Genomic DNA, 18,871 nt, shown 5'->3' on the forward strand with positions numbered 1-18,871 from the left:
ACCCTCCCCTGATGTACTCACCTTGGGCCTCCGCTGCTAGCTGCTATTGACTGTGATCGCTGACAGGACAGGCTGCTGGGGACGCAGGTCTGAGGTAAGTGCATGAGGTTGGGAGCGGTGATCATGGATGACATCTACAACCTGAGTGGCACTGCACTACTGATCACCCCTCCTCGCCGCATGTAACCTCGGACCTCCGATCCCGGCTGGCAGCACAGTACATGGGGGCGCGGGATAGAGAGTCATAGGGAAACAGTCAGCGAGCGCTGGGGCACTGGGACACAGTCAGCGAGCGCAGGGGCACTGGGACGCAGTCAGCGCGCGCTGGGGCACTGGGACGCAGTCAGCGAGCGCTGGGGCACTGGGACGCAGTCAGCGTGTGCTGGGGCACTGGGACGCAGTCAGCGCGCGCTGGGCCACTGGGACGCAGTCAGCGTGCGCTGGGCCACTGGGGCGCAGTCAGCGCGCGCTGGGCCACTGGGACGCAGTCAGCGCGCGCTGGGCCACTGGGACGCAGTCAGCGCGCGCTGGGCCACTGGGACGCAGTCAGCGCGCGCTGGGCCACTGGGACGCAGTCAGCGCGCGCTGGGCCACTGGGACGCAGTCAGCGCGCGCTGGGGCACTATGCAGCTGGCCTTAATGACACTTTAGACATTAGGATCACTTTGCGGCCAACAACAAAATGGCTCCGCACTGTGATCCTAAACTTCTTTCTCTCTTATCTTTTTGGAAACACCCAGATTGGTAGGGGGAGCAGTGAGATCACACACAGAGAGCAGATTCCACCAACGTTTACTGCAGTTGTAGTGTGAGCTAGTTCTACAGTAGTTATACAGCAGGATTTCAGCAGCTGCTCCCCCTAGTGTTTAAGAGTGGAAAATATCAAACTTTTATTTTTTATATATATTTTTTGTCAATTAAAAACAGATAATATTATTTAAACATAACATTAAAACATTAATACTAAAATGTTTTTTGAAGACACCTTTCATTTAACTATTCGGAAGGTTAACCAGATGTGTATTAATGAGTCACATTCTTTAAAGCAGGGGTCTCAAACTTGGCTGGGTATATGGGCCGCACATGGAAAAAAATAATTTGGGGGGCCATAATCTTTGCAAGACAAAGTGGCATTTTTATTAGTACAATTTTTTTTTTCTATACACATTTGGAACACTGATTTTGAAGATTTTTCACTCATTGATTTGTTATTGAATTTGTACCTGTATGGATCATTGATGACTCCTCCGTAAATCCACTTTTCCAGTATCACAAAATAAGGAGCACTGGCTGCCTTTGTCAAATAAAGACATAACTCTTGTGCCTGGATATCTCCTGTGTAACCAAATGTTTTATCATGCAACAAGCTAAGTGTGGCTCCACCTAAACACTCGCCATTATTCAATGAAGTAGCTGGAAAAAGAAATAAATAGAAATTACCCATTTAGAAGAGAAGAGATCTGTAGCTGAGATAGACAACATTTCTATGTGACAACCAGACCGTTATGGAAAATGCTGAGCTGGCTTGTGATACACAATTTCCAAAATTACTTTAGAAGTTATGGAAATCAGCATAACGCAGTGAATTATATTGTTTTTGTGACTTCTAAGTTACAGAAAAGCATAGCCGCATTTGCCATGTTGGTTCTGTTACTCTCGTTCACTTTTATGACAGTTATGGAAAATCATAGCAAAGTCTACTCATGACCACCTCTGGTCACCACATGTAGACAAGTATCATTTCCCCTGTGACAAATGGTGAAATAGGAACAACTCTTTGAAGAGGATCTATCACCTTCACACATACTAAATTATATTACAGTAAAGACACTGTATATATATATATATATATATATATATATATATACACAGTGCCTTGTGAAAGTATTCAGCCCCCCTGAATTTGTAAACCTTTACCCACATTTCAGGCTTCAAACAAAGATAGTCATTTTTAAATTAATGATGAAGAATCAACAACAAGTGGAACACAGTTGTGAAGTTGAACAAAATTTTTAGCTTATTTTAACCCCTTCAGCCCCCAGCCTGTTTTCACCTTAAAGACCCGGCCATCTTTTGCAATTTTTACCAGTGTCACTTTGACAGGTTATAACTCTGGAATGCTTCAACGGATCCTGGTGATTCTGACATTGTTTTTTCGTGTCATATTGTACTTCATGTCAGTCATAAATTTAGGCCGATATGTTTTGCGTTTATTTGTGAAAATTTCGGAAACTTGGCGAAAATTTTGAAAATTTCACAATTTTCAAAATTTTAAATTTTATGTCCATAAATCTGATGAGAGATATGTCACGTAAAATAGTTACTAAATAACATTTCCCACATGTTTGCTTTACACCAGCGCAATTTTTGAAACGATTTTTTTTCCTAGGAAAGTTCATCAGCAATTTCTCATTTTTCCAACAAAATTTTAAAAAAAAAAATTTTAGGTACCACATCACATTTGAAGTGATTTGAGAAACTTAGGCGACAGAAAATACCCAAAAGTGACCCCATTGTAAAGTCTGCACCCCTCACTCTGCTCAAAACCACATCCAAGAAGTTTATTAACCCTTTAGGAGCTTCACAGCAACCAAAGCAATGTAGAAGGAAAAAATGAAAATTTTACTTTTTTACACAAAAATGTTACTTTAGCCATAAAATTTAGCATTTTCATAAGGGTATCAGGAAACATGCACCATAAAATGTATCGTGCATTTTCTCCTGAGTACGCAGATACCTCATATTTGGTGGAAATCAAATGTTTGGGCACATGGCAGGGCTCGGAAGGCAAGGTGCGCCATTTGAATTTTTGAGTGCAGAAATTAGCTGCACTCATAAGCGGACACCATGTCGGGTTTGAAGACCCCCTGAGGTGCCTAAACAATGAAGCTCCCCCACAAGTGACCCCATTTTGGAAACTAGAGCCCTCATGGAATTTATATAGCTGTTTAGTGAGCACTTTGAACCCCTGGAGGCTTCACAAAAGTTTGTAATGTTCAGCCGTGAAAATAATTATATTTTTTTTACCATGAAATTGTTTTTTCAAACAGGTATCTTTTTTTTCACAAGGGTAACAGGAACAAATGCACCATAAGACGTATTGTGCAATTTCTCCTGAGTACACAGATACCTCATATGTGGTGGAAATCAATTGTTTGGGCGCACGGCGGGGCTCAGAAGAGAAGGAGCGCCATTTCACAGCAAAATTGGTTGGCATTATTAGCAGACGCCATGTTGCATTTGCAGACCCCCTGAGGTGCCGAAACAGTGGAGCTCCCCCACATGTGACCCCATTTTGGAAACTAGACCCCCCCATACAAAAAAATTAGTTTGGCGAAATAAAAAATACGGACGTCAGTAAAAAAAAAAAAAATAAACTAATGAGCGCCTGCAACTGACACTGTGGCAAGTGCCACACGTGAGAGCGATGCACGAATCTTGCATCGCATCATCCGGCACAGCCGCACACTCCTGTCTGGAAGAGAGCGACCGTGCCGAATGATGCAATGTGAGACTCGTGCATCGCTCTCACGTGTGGCACTGGGCTGACCCTTACAATGTTTAGTAAAAAATACTGTAGTTGACGATTACTACAGTATAATTTTACTGGACCTAAACTAAGTTTATTTGTATATCTTAGTTTACAGAAAAAAAATCAGGACGCACACACGGATGTGCTGCAAAAAAGGGGGGGACTAGGTGGAATGAAAAAAAAAGATGGATGGAGGATGGGAGAGGGCGTGGTGAAGGATGGGAGAGGGCACAGCGAAGGATGGGAGAGGGTGCGGCAGATGGAAGAGTGGTGGAGGATGGGAGAGGGCGAGCAGCAGATCAGGGTGAGAGGTGGTGGAAGGGGCAGCAGATCGAGGAGGGTGAGAGGTGGGGGAGGGGGCTTCAGATGAAGAAGATGGGAGAGAGATGGTAGCAGATCAGGGAGGGTGAGAGAGGGGGCAGCAGCTGATGAGGGAGAGCGGGCAGCAGATCGGGGAGGGTGAGATGGTGGGGAGCGGGCAGATCAGGGAAGTTGAGATGGTGGGGAGCGGGCAGCAGATCGAGGAGGGTGAGATGGGGAGGGGCAGCAGATCGGGAAGGTGAGCTGGAGAGAGCGGGCAGCAGATCGGGAAGGTGAGATGGGGAGGGGGCAGCAGATCGGGAAGGTGAGATGGCGGACAGCATGCAGATCGGGAAGGTGACATGGGGGACAGCGTACAGCAGATCGTGAAGGTGAGATGGCGGACAGCGTGCAGCAGATCGGGAAGGTGAGATGGGGACAGCGAGATGGGGACAGCATGCAGCAGATCGGGAATATGAGATGGCGGACAGCAGGCAGCAGATCGGGAAAGTGAGATGGCGGATTTTCAATGGCTAAAGCATTACAGTGGCTGTAATTGGCTGAGTGGTGTTCGTCAGCCAATCACAGCCTCCGTAAGACCGGGGAGGAGGCACTACCTCTCCTGAGGTCAGGCAGAGGTCCCCTCCTACCCGAATTTAAGGTTTGTGTGAGCCGATTGCACTCACCGGGGCCGCGATTTCGCCATGACGTACTGGGTACGTCATGGGTCGTTTAGCACTATGTCACCATGACGTACCCAGTACGTCAAGGGTCGTTAAGGGGTTAAACCTTTTTTAAAAATAAAAAACTAAAAAGTGGGCCGTGCAAGATTATTCGTCACCTTTACTTTCAGTGCAGCAAACTCACTCCAGAAGCTCATTAGGATCTCTGAATGATCCAATGTTGTCCTAAATGACTGATGATGATAAATATAATCCACCTGTGTGTAATCAAGTCTCTGTCTAAATGCACCTGCTCTGTGATAGTGTCAGTGTTCTGTTTAAAGCGCAGATAGCATCATGAAGACCAAGGAATACCACAGGCAGGTCTGTGATACTGTTGTGGAGAAGTTTAAAGCCGGATTTGGTTACAAAAAGATTTCCAAAACTTTAAACATGCCAAGGAGCACTATGAAAGCGATCATATTGAAATGGAAGGAGTATCATACCACTGCAAATCTACCAAGACCCGGCCGTCCCTCAAAACATTCAACTTAAACAAAGAGAAGACTGATCAGAGATGATCACTCTGGATTAACTACAGAGATCTACAGCTGAGGTGGGAGAGTCTGTCCAACAACAGGACAACAATCAGTCCGTATACTGCACAAATCTGGCCTTTATGGAGAAGTGGCAAGATGAAAGCCATTTCTCAAAGATATCCATAAAAAGTGTCGCTTACGGTTTGCCACAAGCCACCCTGGGAGACACACCAAACATGTGGAAGAAGGTGCTCTAGTTAGATGAAACCAAAATCGAACTTTTTGGGAACAATGCCAAACTATATGTTTGGTGTAAAAGTAACACAGCTCATCACCCTGAGCACACCATCCCCATTGTCAAACATGGTGGTTGCAGTATCATGGTTTGGGCCTGCTTTTCTTCAGCAGGGACATGTAAGATGGTTAAAATTGATGGGAAGATGGATGGAGCCAAATACAGGATCATTCTTGAAGAAAACCTGTTGGAGTCTGCAAAAGACCTGAGACTGGGACGGAGATTTGTCTTCCAACAAGACAATGATCCCAAACATAAAACAAAATCTACAATGGAATGGTTCAAAAATAAATATATCCAGGTGTTAGAATGGCCAAGTCAAAGTCAAGACCTGAATCCAATTGAGAATCTGTGGAAAGAGCTGAAAACTGTTGTAACAAACCCTCTCCATCCAACCTCCCTCAGCTCGAGCTATTTGCAAAGGAAGAATGGGCAAGAATTTCAGTCTCTCGATGTGCAAAACTGATAGACACACTCCCCAAGCGACTTGCAGATGTAATCGCAGCAAAAGGTGGCGCTACAAAGTATTACCTTAAAGGGGACAAATAATATTGCACACCCCACTTTTCAGTTTAGTTTTTTTTTTAAATGATTAAAACAAACAAAGTTCGTTCAACTTCACAATCGTGTCCCACTTGTTGTTGATTTTTCACCTTTAAATTTTTTTTATCTGTATGTTTGAAGCCTGAAAGGAAAAGGTTGAAAAATTCAAGAGAGCCGAATACTTTTTCAAGGCACTAATGTGTATGTATATATAATATACATACATACATACATACATACATACATACATACATACACACACACACACACACACACACACACACACACACACACACACACACACACACACGCACAGTAAATTACGTTTGGAAGTATTATGGCGACAATTACACAAATTATATTATAAGACAATCACTGGTTATGGGAGCTGCAATCTTGAGATTTGCAGCTCAGCCTGCTGTGTTCTAATGCGATGCCCCCAGATTCCAGGCTGGTTGCTAGTGCTAGGCATCGCCTCTGGTTATCAGCAGTGTAGTAACCCTAAGCTGTTATTTATCTAATAGTACCATTTTAAAAACATGTACAGCCTAAATGCAGGGGCCTACTGTCATTATATATATATATATATATATATATATATATATATATATATATATATATATACAGTTAGGTCCAGAAATATTTGGACAGTGACACAAGTTTTGTTATTTTAGCGGTTTACAAAAACATGTTCAGAAATACAATTATATATATAGTATGGGCTGAATGTGCACACTCCCAGCTGCAATATGAGAGTTTTCACATCCAAATCGGAGAAAGGGTTTAGGAATCATAGCTCTGTAATGCATAGCCTCCTCTTTTTCAAGGGACCAAAAGTAATTGGACAAGGGACTCTAAGGGCTGCAGTTAACTCTGAAGGCGTCTGCCTCGTTAACCTGTAATCAATGAAGTAGTTAAAAGGTCTGGGGTTGATTACAGGTGTGTGGTTTTGCATTTGGAAGCTGTTGCTGTGACCAGACAACATGCGGTCTAAGGAGCTCTCAATTGAGGTGAAGCAGAACATCCTGAGGCTGGAAAAAAAGAAAAAATCCATCAGAGAGATAGCAGACATGCTTGGAGTAGCAAAATCAACAGTCGGGTACATTCTGAGAAAAAAAGGAATTGACTGGTGAGCTTGGGAACTCAAAAAGGCCTGGGCGTCCACGGATGACAACAGTGGTGGATGATCGCCGCATACTTTCTTTGGTGAAGAAGAACCCGTTCACAACATCAACTGAAGTCCAGAACACTCTCAGTGAAGTAGGTGTATCTGTCTCTAAGTCAACAGTAAAGAGAAGACTCCATGAAAGTAAATACAAAGGGTTCACATCTAGATGCAAACCATTCATCAATTCCAAAAATAGACAGGCCAGAGTTAAATTTGCTGAAAAACACCTCATGAAGCCAGCTCAGTTCTGGAAAAGTATTCTATGGACAGATGAGACAAAGATCAACCTGTACCAGAATGATGGGAAGAAAAAAGTTTGGAGAAGAAAGGGAACGGCACATGATCCAAGGCACACCACATCCTCTGTAAAACATGGTGGAGGCAACGTGATGGCATGGGCATGCATGGCTTTCAATGGCACTGGGTCACTTGTGTTTATTGCTGACATAGCAGACAAGAGTAGCCGGATAAATTCTGAAGTGTACCGGGATATACTTTCAGCCCAGATTCAGCCAAATGCCGCAAAGTTGATCGGAAGGCGCTTCATAGTACAGATGGACAATGACCCCAAGCATACAGCCAAAGCTACCCAGGAGTTCATGAGTGCAACCAAATTGAGCATGCATTTCACTTGCTCAAATCCAGACTTAAGACGGAAAGACCCACAAACAAGCAAGACCTGAAGGATGCGGCTGTAAAGGCCTGGCAAAGCATTAAGAAGGAGGAAACCCAGCGTTTGGTGATGTCCATGGGTTCCAGACTTAAGGCAGCGATTGCCTCCAAAGTATTCGCAACAAAATATTGAAAATATTAATTTACCCCTTTGTGTACTGTAGCTAGGAGAGCAGGGAGCCAGCGCTAAGCAGTGTGCGCGGCTTCCTGCTCTCTGCACATGTAGCTGCAGGACACATCGGTTTAATTAACCCGATGTGTACTGTAGCTAGGAGAGCAGGGAGCCAGCGCTAAGCAGTGTGCGCGGCTCCCTGCTCTCTGCACATGTAGTGACGTTATGATCGCTGCTGCGTCGCTGTGTTTGACAGCTAAGCAGCGATCATAACAGCAACATACAAGGTCGCTGTTAAGTCACAGAAAATGGTGACGTAACAGCGACGCCGTTGTCGCTGTCGCTATGTGTGAACCCAGCCTTACTTACCTGTACTATATATGTTGAAGCAGCTGTATTAATTCAATGCCAGTGTGAGATGCATTTGGGAATAGTGAGGTGTTTGTGGCTCCTCCCCCACACTTTTTTCTGTGTTTTTAAAGCCTAGTAATAGTGTGCCTTTTCCTTAATGGCCCCGGTTTGGGTTCACCTTAGCTCTAACACCCCTTATTCCTTTGGAATTGGTTACTGGGAATGACTAGGACAAGTAATGGTGAGCCATCGTGAACGGGCTCACCATTACCTGGCTTAGGGTGTTTTTACACTCCATTGGAAGGCAGAGGTCAGTTTCCATAGGGAATCATAGCGGGGTTTAGGGGTGTTTTACCATCTTTGTTTTTGAGCAGCCCCTTCTCCCATCACTACTTATGGTTGTTTTCATCAGGCACACTTCCTGGACTTTCTCTTTCCACTTGATGTTTGTGAGTATTCATTATTGTTTGTCCATTATCCATTTAGCATGTAGTAAAGGTTATATTTTAGAATTAATCCTGTGATAATACATTTTAATTGATAATTTTGGATCCCGGCTATATATTTGGGATTGTGTTCTGGACTTCGCAAGATAACCCCTATGAAGGAGTGTTTCTGCAGGTGGTTACTACAGACCATTTCTCTGCTCTCATCTTTTTTGGCTGCTGTTTTCATCACATTGTAGCATGAAGCGGTGTCTACAACCCACAGAAGTTGCTCAGGTAGTGCAGCTCATCCAGGATGGCACATCAATGCGAGCTGTAAAAAGAAGGTTAGCTGTGTCTGTAAGCACAGTGTCCAGAGCATGGAGCAGATACCAGGAGACAGGTCTGTACACCAGGAGATGTGGAGGGTACTGAAGGAGGGCAACAACCAACAACAGGATCGCTACCTCTTCCCTTATGCAAGGAGGAACAGGAGGAGCAGTGCCAGAGCCTTGCAAAATGACCTCCAGCAGGCCACTAATATCCATGTGTTTGCTCAAATGATCAGAAACAGACACCATGAGTGTGGTATGAGAGCCCGATGTCCACTAGTGGGTGTTCTCCTTACAACCCAACACCATGCATGGCGATTGACATCTGCCAGAGAACACCAAGATTGGCAGATTCGACAATGGCACCCTGTGTTCTTCACAGATGAGAGCAGGTTCACCCTGAGCACAAGTGACAGAAGTGACAGAGTCTGGAGACACCATAAAGGATGTTCTTACTGCTTGCAACATCCTCCAGCACGACTGGTTTGGCAGTGGGTCAGTAATGGTGTGGTGAAGCATTTCTGTGGAGCGTCGCACAGCTCTCCATGTGCTAGCCAGAGGTTCCCTGCTATTATCTACCAAGATGAGATCATCAGACCCATTGTGAGACCACATGCAGGTGCTGTAGGCCCTGAGTTCCTTCTGATGAATGACAATACCATGCCTCATGTGGCTCAAGTGTGTCAGCAGTTTCTGCATGATGAAGGCATTGATGCTATGGACCAGATCCATATAGTTGCATGACAGACTGTCGAGGAGTTGACTGATGCTTTAATCCAGGTTGGGAGGGGATCCTACAAGAGAACATCCGCCGCCTTATCAGAAACATATCCAGGCCTTATAGGGAGGCCATACATGCATGTGGTAATTAGCCAGATATCTTATTACCTTTAAACAGTAACCCACAAAAAACATTTTTTATGAAAATTAGCAAAAAATGGGTATAAGACTCAGATGAACAAAAATAAATAACTCCTAAAACTTTACATTTACTATGTAAAAGCTAAAAGTGACTAATTGTCACTCATAAAAATGTGAACATAAAATAATGACACATGTATGCTTGGTCACAAAGATCAAACGAGACAAGCATCCATGTGAGGCACAAATAGGAACAAATCCTTAAGATTGTGAATACCTTGTGATGTTTATATTAGCAATCTCAAAATACCCTCTTATACTTCTAAGGGGAAATCGCCCCCCAGAAGGTCAAAAAGGGTTCTCAAATAGTGGGCCAAACACTTATTCAAAATCACTAGATATCATTCCTCAATATGACAATCAGTGTATAGGTTATGGAAAGGTCTCACCAATAATGGGCTCATATAGTGGTTCCAAGCACAGGGTATTCAATAAGGGTCCTTGGTCAACCTTTCACTTTTGTAGTCGCCACCCTTCCTCCTGTTGCAAGGAGTCGTAATATTGTATGCAGATTTAAAGCTTACTCCCTCCTGTTGCTAGGAGTCCTAATAAAGTATGCCAATCCAGAATTTACTGCCAAAATCACTAGATATCATTCCTCAATATGACAATCAGTGTATAGGTTATGGAAAGGTCTCACCAATAATGGGCTCATATAGTGGTTCCAAGCACAGGGTATTCAATAAGGGTCCTTGGTCAACCTTTCACTTTTGTAGTTGCCACCCTTCTTCCTGTTGCTAGGAGTCGTAATATTGTATGCAGATTTAAAGCTTACTCCCTCCTATTGCTAGGAGTCCTAATAAAGTATGCCAATCCAGAAATTACTTCCAACGCGTTCCGTTACCATCTTAACTCATCAGGGGAGTGTTGGTATTCACAGTCGCTGCATATTATAAAATAGTATACTGGTATTTACTCAGATTCATTGATTCTGCCCAATGTGGACTAAAAAGGAATAATAATTCTCATTTAGCTCAATTTCCCAATACCTCATAGTGCGAGCACCCCAGAAACAGCGCAATACTCGCCACACTTGTCCCAGGTGTATGCAAATACTCTGTTTCGCGCTCGTGACCAGGGGCGCCGCCATTAAATAACCACTGCACATGCTCACTCTGTTTACTCGCGGGGGAGGAAGTGAAGTACCAGGAAACTCTGTCCCGGTCATGTGACAAAACTCCTCCTTCCTGTAATGGGCTTCCTGGAACGCACGCTGTGCATCTCACCCATTGGAAAGCCCCAAATCCGTGATCAATTGCAGACTGAAGCGCAGGCTTGCATTTCACCACGGCCTCGAATCATAACCATCCCATACGCAAAAATCAGCTAACAACCATATTATTAACACATTAACACGGAGAAAGAAATATATTCCCTGTTCAGAGTATCATAAAGAATAGCTGCAAATACGGAAATACCTATACTACCTTCATCCATACCATCAGTGTCCATTCAAGATATGTTTTCAGCATATTAACCCAAAAAAGCAATATATATAACACAATAGAAGCTTAATTTTTCAGATATACAATTACAATATAGACATAAGGATAATATAGGCTCTCTCAGATCATAAGATAGAGTATACCAGTCATATTATGACCAAAGGCATAATCATTCTGATGGTTAATAAAGGAAAAGGAAAAACATCTATGTTGAGGCAAGACAGGTGATAGAAACAATCACCACTCTAAAGGTGAGCCCTCAACACTCACCATTCACTATACCCACTGTCCTTACCTATCAGGAAGGGGTAGTCACCCTAAAAAAAAAACCTCCGCGAGTTGGTGCCCTCGCTCCTCGATGGCTATGCCTCCTAAAAATATCCCTCATTTAATATTGTGCATCTACAAAGGGAGCAAAGGACAGATTTTCATTAAGTCCCTGTGGTGCCAAGGTGTTAAGTTTGTGAATCCAGAAGCATTCTTTTTGCAACAATAGACTGTCCCAGTTCCCCCCACGTATAAGTGGCTGTATATGATCTATACCCATAATAGAGATACATTTCTCATCACCCACATGTTCCAAATGACATGCCTTGCCACTGGTGTGTCATTCCTATTTCTGATGTTTCTCCTGTGTTCGCCAATTCTCTAATTGTCTTTTCAATATAAATTTTTCCACAGACACACTTGACCCTATATATCACCCCCTTGGTCTTACACGTAAATAGGGATCTAATGAAAAATCTGTTAGTTGTGGAATCAATGAGTTCCCTCCCCTCTTCAACCAAATTGCAGGAGATACAATCATAACATCCCTTAACACTATTCCTTTTTCCAGTACATCTATCAGCCTGAAAATGACTATGTGCTAGTCTATCTCTCAGTGATCTAGATCATCTAAAGGTAATGGAGGGATTTTCTGGTAGTAGTTTACCCACATCCGGGTTCATTTTAAGAAACTGCCAGTGTCTAGAAAGAATTTCTCGAAGATGGTTAGATCCATTGTTGTATGTAGTGACGTAACGTAAAATATCAGTTGTGTCAGAGTCACCAGGTACAAGGTTCAAACTCCTGGTACGAACCATACCCTTCACTGTAGTGAATCCTTCACTTACTAAACGCCTCGGGTATCCCCTTTCTTTAAACCTGAGCCTCAAATCAGAAGAGTAGTTAAGGAACTGTTCATAATGAGAACAGTTCCCTCTCATCTGAATAAACTGGCTCTTCGGGATCCCTTTTTTGTGTGCACGTGGGTGCGCACACTCCCACCTCAAAAGTGAGTTAGATGACGTCTCTTTGCGGTAGGTACTTGTGGATAAGCGACCCTCTGGTCCTCTTTCAACTACCGTGTTTCCCCGAAAGTAAGACCCTGTCTTACATTAATTTTACCCCAAAAAGTCCCACCCTGTCTTACTTTCGGGGGAGGTCTTACATTAGCCGAAAAAAAATGACAATTTATTTTTAACCAATAAATTAACATTTATTAACATGCTGAAGAGTCGGTCATCACCAAACAGCACATAGCCCCATACCCCATAACAGTGCCGTATCCCACTGCACACAGCCCCATACCCCATAACAGTGCTGTATCCCACTGCACACAGCCCCACACCCCATAACAGTGCCGTATCCCACTGCACACAGCCCCACACCCCATAACAGTGCCGTATCCCACTGCACACAGCCCCACACCCCATAACAGTGCCGTATCCCACTGCACACAGCCCCACACCCCATAACAGTGCCGTATCCCACTGCACACAGCCCCATACCCTATACAGTACATGTTTCCCTACTTGGTTTTTAAATGCTGGACGTTTTCCTCTGCGGTGCGGCTGTGGGTGCGGAAGGCCTGTGCTGCAGGGAACGCTGTGCCAATCAGCAGGGAAACAGCGGTGACGTGGGGCTGGGGCGGCCAATTACAGCCCGAGCTGCTGGGCCAATCAGCGCTCGAGCCGGGGGCCGGCGGTGACGTGGGGAGCAGGGGCGGCCAATGAGCTGTTGAGCTGGACGGATTGCGGGGTTAACACGGCGAGTTAACCCCATGAGCGCTGGACCTGCCCAGCTGCACCTGAGGACACCTCTGGAGCCTGGGGACCCAATGGGGGACAGCGGCGGCCCAAAGGTAAGGGCCTTACATTTCACAGCGTCCCCCAACCCTGCCTTACATTCGGGGGAGGCCTTAAATTGAAGGACCCCCCCGTAACCCCCACCCTGTCTTACTTTCGGGGGGGTCCTACTTTCGGGGAAACACGGTACATCCAGAAAAGCCAACTTACGCTCATTTGCTTAAGAGGTGAAGTGAAGGCCAATTTTATTTAAAGTAAGTTGTCACAAAATTACAGAAACTACCCTTATCACCTTTCCAAAAAAAAGAAAATATCGTCTATAAATGTAACCCACAGAACTATATCATCAGTGTCTGTGTTTCCACCAAAAATGAAGGTTTCCTGCCCCCAGCCCAGGAGCAGATTTGCATACGACGGGGCACAACAACTCCCCATCACAGTGCATCTGAGCTGGTGGAAGTACTTACCGTCAAATGGGAACACATTCTTAGTGAGACAAAACTCAAAAGCCTTCATTATAAATTTATTGTGCTAAATAAGTGGATTAACTCTCTTGTTTAACCTAGAAACCTTAGAAAATGTTTAGGGGGGTCTTTAAACCAGGTATACCTCAAAAAACAAACCCCACCATAAAATTCAATGCTTTATTCCAAAAACCAACAAGTGCAAATTTAAAAACAGAGTGAGTTTGATACATTAAATCACTGTTACAGGGGGGATTCCGGGCAACTTCCCTATTTTAACCCTTCCTGACCGCAGGGGTCGGCACCCTACACAAATAAACGTAGTGGCGCCCCTGCTCAACGTGGACTGACCCTTCTAACCCTGTACTGACAATCTTATTTGTGCTGCTGATCTCTGTGAGAGCCTTATGTAGTATTTCGTGAGGTTCTCATACATCCATACAGGCATTCAAAAATAATATTTTCGATGTAACATCTATAATTTTCTGGATATTCTAGATAGACATCTCAGCATTTTTATAATTAACGTAGTCAGTTTCTCAAGTAGAAGACACTGTCCATGTTTTTGGTATCAAACTTTACATATCACCAGTAAATGATGTAGCCAAATCGCCACTGCTTCGCCAGGGGCTGTTCAGGGCTCAGTTGCGCAGATGACAGACTGAAATTATCAATATGTCTATATTAGATGACTAATCACCATTTTAAGAGTCCATATATAGCAATTCCACATAAGGCCATTACTCACATTATCATAGGGCCAAAATCAGTAATTCAGTCCTTCAATAAGGTAATTTTGTTCTCACCGAAAGTATATATATATATAAGTCCATCACATTCTCATCAGTTTAAAAACAACAGACCATTTTGTGAAAACCAGTACTCACTCAAGATAAAATATTGTCTGGGGCTGCATGTTCTTATTTAGGCCAGGAGTACATAATTCCTCAGTGAGGTGTTATTGTCAGCTGTAAAACAATATAAGAATCCAATAACACCTCCTCATCTCCTTCATATTATCCAGGTCAGATCAACAATCCATATCAAAAGGGTACTTACTCAGATATCCCACTGCATAGGTCTAGAGGCCGGCCGCACGTCAATGGTGCAAGGGTAATGGCGCCTAGCTCATTGCTGAACGCTGGCAAGTTTAAATCCCCCTCCTTGTCAGCGTCATATTACCTCATTTCCGGTTTATCATTCATTGCTGGTCATCCAGGGGGAAGAGGGCGTTATTCATGGGGCCTGATGTCAATCGTCAATCAGTACCGCCCATATGTGACACGCGATGATACGCCTCCAATCTCATTGGTCAGTCTCATCTGGGGTTTCTCTGTTTCCGGTTTCCAGCTGTCATATACTTAACAGCCGGGACGTTGCCATGCCTCCCCTCTGCGCTTATCGTCATGTACGGGGGCGTCATATCCGGCTTCCACTTACCGCACAGTCCTTATGTGGGAAGGTATCAGATTGCCTCACTTCCTGTACTGGCAAAAAGGTCTATACATATTCTGCGACCGGCGTCAGGATGCCCTACTTCCGGTTTTCGCATAATGCATAATAACAGGATAATCTATGTCCATGTTGCAGGGGGAGCTATATTTATTATGCGTTTATGGTCTTCAAAAGACCCCAGTCAATTCTAGCGCCTTTATTAATCACTCTATATTTATGTATATAATTGATTAGATACTCCATGTTATATTATCCCTATACATCATACAGGGACCTCAGATATATCCTGGTTTCTTACCCCTCTCTAAGATCCCAAAGCCCCTCATGACCGGTTCATTAAGTTTGCACCCATGCATTCCCTGATCCTTCCCCAGAGAAAAAATGAAGGAGGACTCTAGAGGAGACAGTCATTTCCAATCAGACTGGTCTACCCTGCAAACAATCTGCATTTGAGATTTAGTCGTGTATGTAAGATAGTACCTTTATTAGCTAGATATATATATATATATATATATATATATATATATATATATATATATATATATATATATATATATATATATATATATATAGCCTCATTTTAGACACTCTCCTTCCATTAGAAGGTGGGGTTTGTTTTTTGAGGTATACCTGGTTTAAAGACCCCCCCTAAACATTTTCTAAGGTTTCTAGGTGAATTATTATGGCTGGATTTTTGTCCGGACCTATTGGGGACAACACTTGGCTGAATGATGCCAAGGAAGCTTTTTCTGAACTGCTCAGTGAGGAAACCCCTACACAAACTCAAACTTTGAGATCAATTTTTTCGGATTTAATGATAGGATATAAAGAAAATATAAAGTCGTGGTGGGAGGTGCAGTCCCTCGACAATTACATCAAGAACTGGGTAGTCCCTAGAGGCCTACGCATTTTGATTTCACCTGCCCCCAGATCGAGGTCACCGGAACTACTAGCGAAGTGGGAAGAGGAATCGATCTCCTCGTCCATGAGATTCATGGGAATTCTTCTCGAAGAGGAGAAAAATACCCTACAGAAAACCACTGTAAGATTACAGGAACTCATAGAGACTGCTCTCAAGCATAAGGCAGAAACAGACTTCTCTAGTAGGGAAATAGCGCTAAAAACCTCAGTTGAACGCTATAGAATTAGCATTAAAGATAGGAAACATAAGAGGTTCGTAAGAGACCTGAAAGATTTTAGGGAGAAGCAGGCATACAATTTTCAGGATAACAGTCGTAATATCTATCCAAGTGACGTTTCATCCACAGAGGCAGAGTCGTCAGACTCAGAGAGTAGGAATAACAGAAATCCATGGATTCCAAGAGGATCAACAAGGAGGAGATGGAAGGGAGGCTTCAGAAGGGGAGGAGGGGTAAGATACAATCAAAATACCTACCAGGGGAGTACAGATGGCAATGGTTCATCTGGCTCTGGATTACCATCCACATCATTGGCTCCCCCCCCTCCCACTCCATCTTTTTTATAAACGCATAATAAATATAGCTCCCCCTGCAACATGGACATAGATTATCCTGTTATTATGCATTATGCGAAAACCGGAAGTAGGGCATCCTGACGTCGGTCGCAGAATATGTATAGACCTTTTTGCCAGTACAGGAAGTGAGGCAATCTGATACCTTCCCACGTAAGAACTGTGCGGTAAGTGGAAGCCGGATATGACGCCCCCGTACATGACGATAAGCGTCAGAGGGGAGGCATGGCAACGTCCCGGCTGTTAAGTATATGACAGCTGGAAACCGGAAACAGAGAAACCCCAGATTAGACTGACCAATGAGATTGGAGGCGTATCATCGCGTGTCACATATGGGCGGTACTGATTGACGATTGACATCAGGCCCCATGAATAACGCCCTCTTCCCCCTGGATGACCGGCAATGAATGATAAACCGGAAATGAGGTAATATGACGCTGACAAGGAGGGGGATTTAAACTTGCCAGCGTTCAGCAATGAGCTAGGCGCCATTACCCTTGCACCATTGACGTGCGGCCGGCCTCTAGACCTATGCAGTGGGATATCTGAGTAAGTACCCTTTTGATATGGATTGTTGATCTGACCTGGATAATATTAAGGAGATGAGGAGGTGTTATTGGATTCTTATATTGTTTTACAGCTGACAATAACACCTCACTGAGGAATTATGTACTCCTGGCCTAAATAAGAACATGCAGCCCCAGACAATACTTTATCTTGAGTGAGTACTGGTTTTCACAAAATGGTCTGTTGTTTTTAAACTGATGAGAATGTGATGGACTTATATATATATATATATATATATACTTTCAGTGAGAACAACATTACCTTATTGAAGGACTGAATTACTGATTTTGGCCCTATGATAATGTGAGTAATGGCCTTATGTGGAATTGCTATATATGGACTCTTAAAATGGTGATTAGTCATCTAATATAGACATATTGATAATTTCAGTCTGTCATCTGCGCAACTGAGCCCTGAACAGCCCCTGATGAATCTCCGTTCTATTGTTGGTCCAGGAGGAGAAACGCGTCGGGCAGTGAGCTATGCCTAATGGCGAAGCAGTGGCGATTTAACTACATCATTTACTGGTGATATGTAAAGTTTGATACCAAAAACATGGACAGTGTCTTCTACTTGAGAAACTGACTAAGTTAATTATAAAAATGCTGAGATGTCTATCTAGAATATCCAGAAAATTATAGATGTTACATCGAAAATATTATTTTTGAATGCCTGTATGGATGTATGAGAACCTCACGAAATACTACATAAGGTTCTCACAGAGATCAGCAGCACAAATAAGATTGTCAGTACAGGGTTAGAAGGGTCAGTCCACGTTGAGCAGGGGCGCCACTACGTTTATTTGTGTAGGGTGCCGACCCCTGCGGTCAGGAAGGGTTAAAATAGGGAATTTGCCCGGAATCCCCCCTGTAACAGTGATTTAATGTATCAAACTCACTCTGTTTTTAAATTTGCACTTGTTGGTGTTTTGAATAAAGCATTGAATTTTATGGTGGGGTTTGTTTTTTGAGGTATACCTCTCTTGTTTAAGTAGTATCTGATTGTGTTCAAGCACTCCCTATGTGGGATTGATGAATATAACGCCTCCATACCAATACTACACAACAACATTCCCCCCTCCAAGAAAATGTCATCTATTCCTGGCAGGACATCTGAAGTATCCTTCAAATAAAAATTCAATGAAGTGACAAAAGGTCTTAGAATACAATCTAAGTACACACTCAAGTTCACAGTGAGGCTTTTGATCCCCGGACGGCCCTTTGGGGGATTCAAACCCTTGTGAATTTTTGGCAAGATATAAAATATTGCCAATACAGAAAATTTGGGATGGAGAAAATTATACTCATGGGTGTCAATCAAATTATCACTCAACGCTTTGTCAAATAGCTGTTTCAATTCTTCCCTACATTTTGGGATGGGATTTATTGCCATTTTCTGATACGTTATCACCTAGAATGTTCACACAGAGTTCTTTATAGTCAACGGAGTCCAGTATAATTATATTACCCCCTTGTTAGAAGGCTTGACAGTTATGCAGGAATCCTGTTCAAGTGACCTTAGACTCAT

General features: G+C 43.5%; 1 protein-coding gene across 5 annotated transcripts in view; it reads right to left on the minus strand.

The window, feature by feature from the left end:
- Positions 1 to 18,871, minus strand: part of TUBGCP2 (tubulin gamma complex component 2) — a 948,782-nt gene that overhangs the window by 435,723 nt on the left and 494,188 nt on the right. For all 5 annotated transcript variants that reach the window (XM_075349130.1, XM_075349129.1, XM_075349127.1 and 2 more), the window contains one exon: positions 1,224 to 1,413. In XM_075349130.1, coding sequence (XP_075205245.1) covers positions 1,224 to 1,413 — 190 coding nt within the window. The remainder of the gene's footprint in view (positions 1 to 1,223; positions 1,414 to 18,871) is intronic.

This window comes from Anomaloglossus baeobatrachus, chromosome 5 (assembly GCF_048569485.1).
Source record: "Anomaloglossus baeobatrachus isolate aAnoBae1 chromosome 5, aAnoBae1.hap1, whole genome shotgun sequence".
In the NCBI taxonomy this organism is placed as follows: Eukaryota; Metazoa; Chordata; class Amphibia; order Anura; family Aromobatidae; genus Anomaloglossus; species Anomaloglossus baeobatrachus.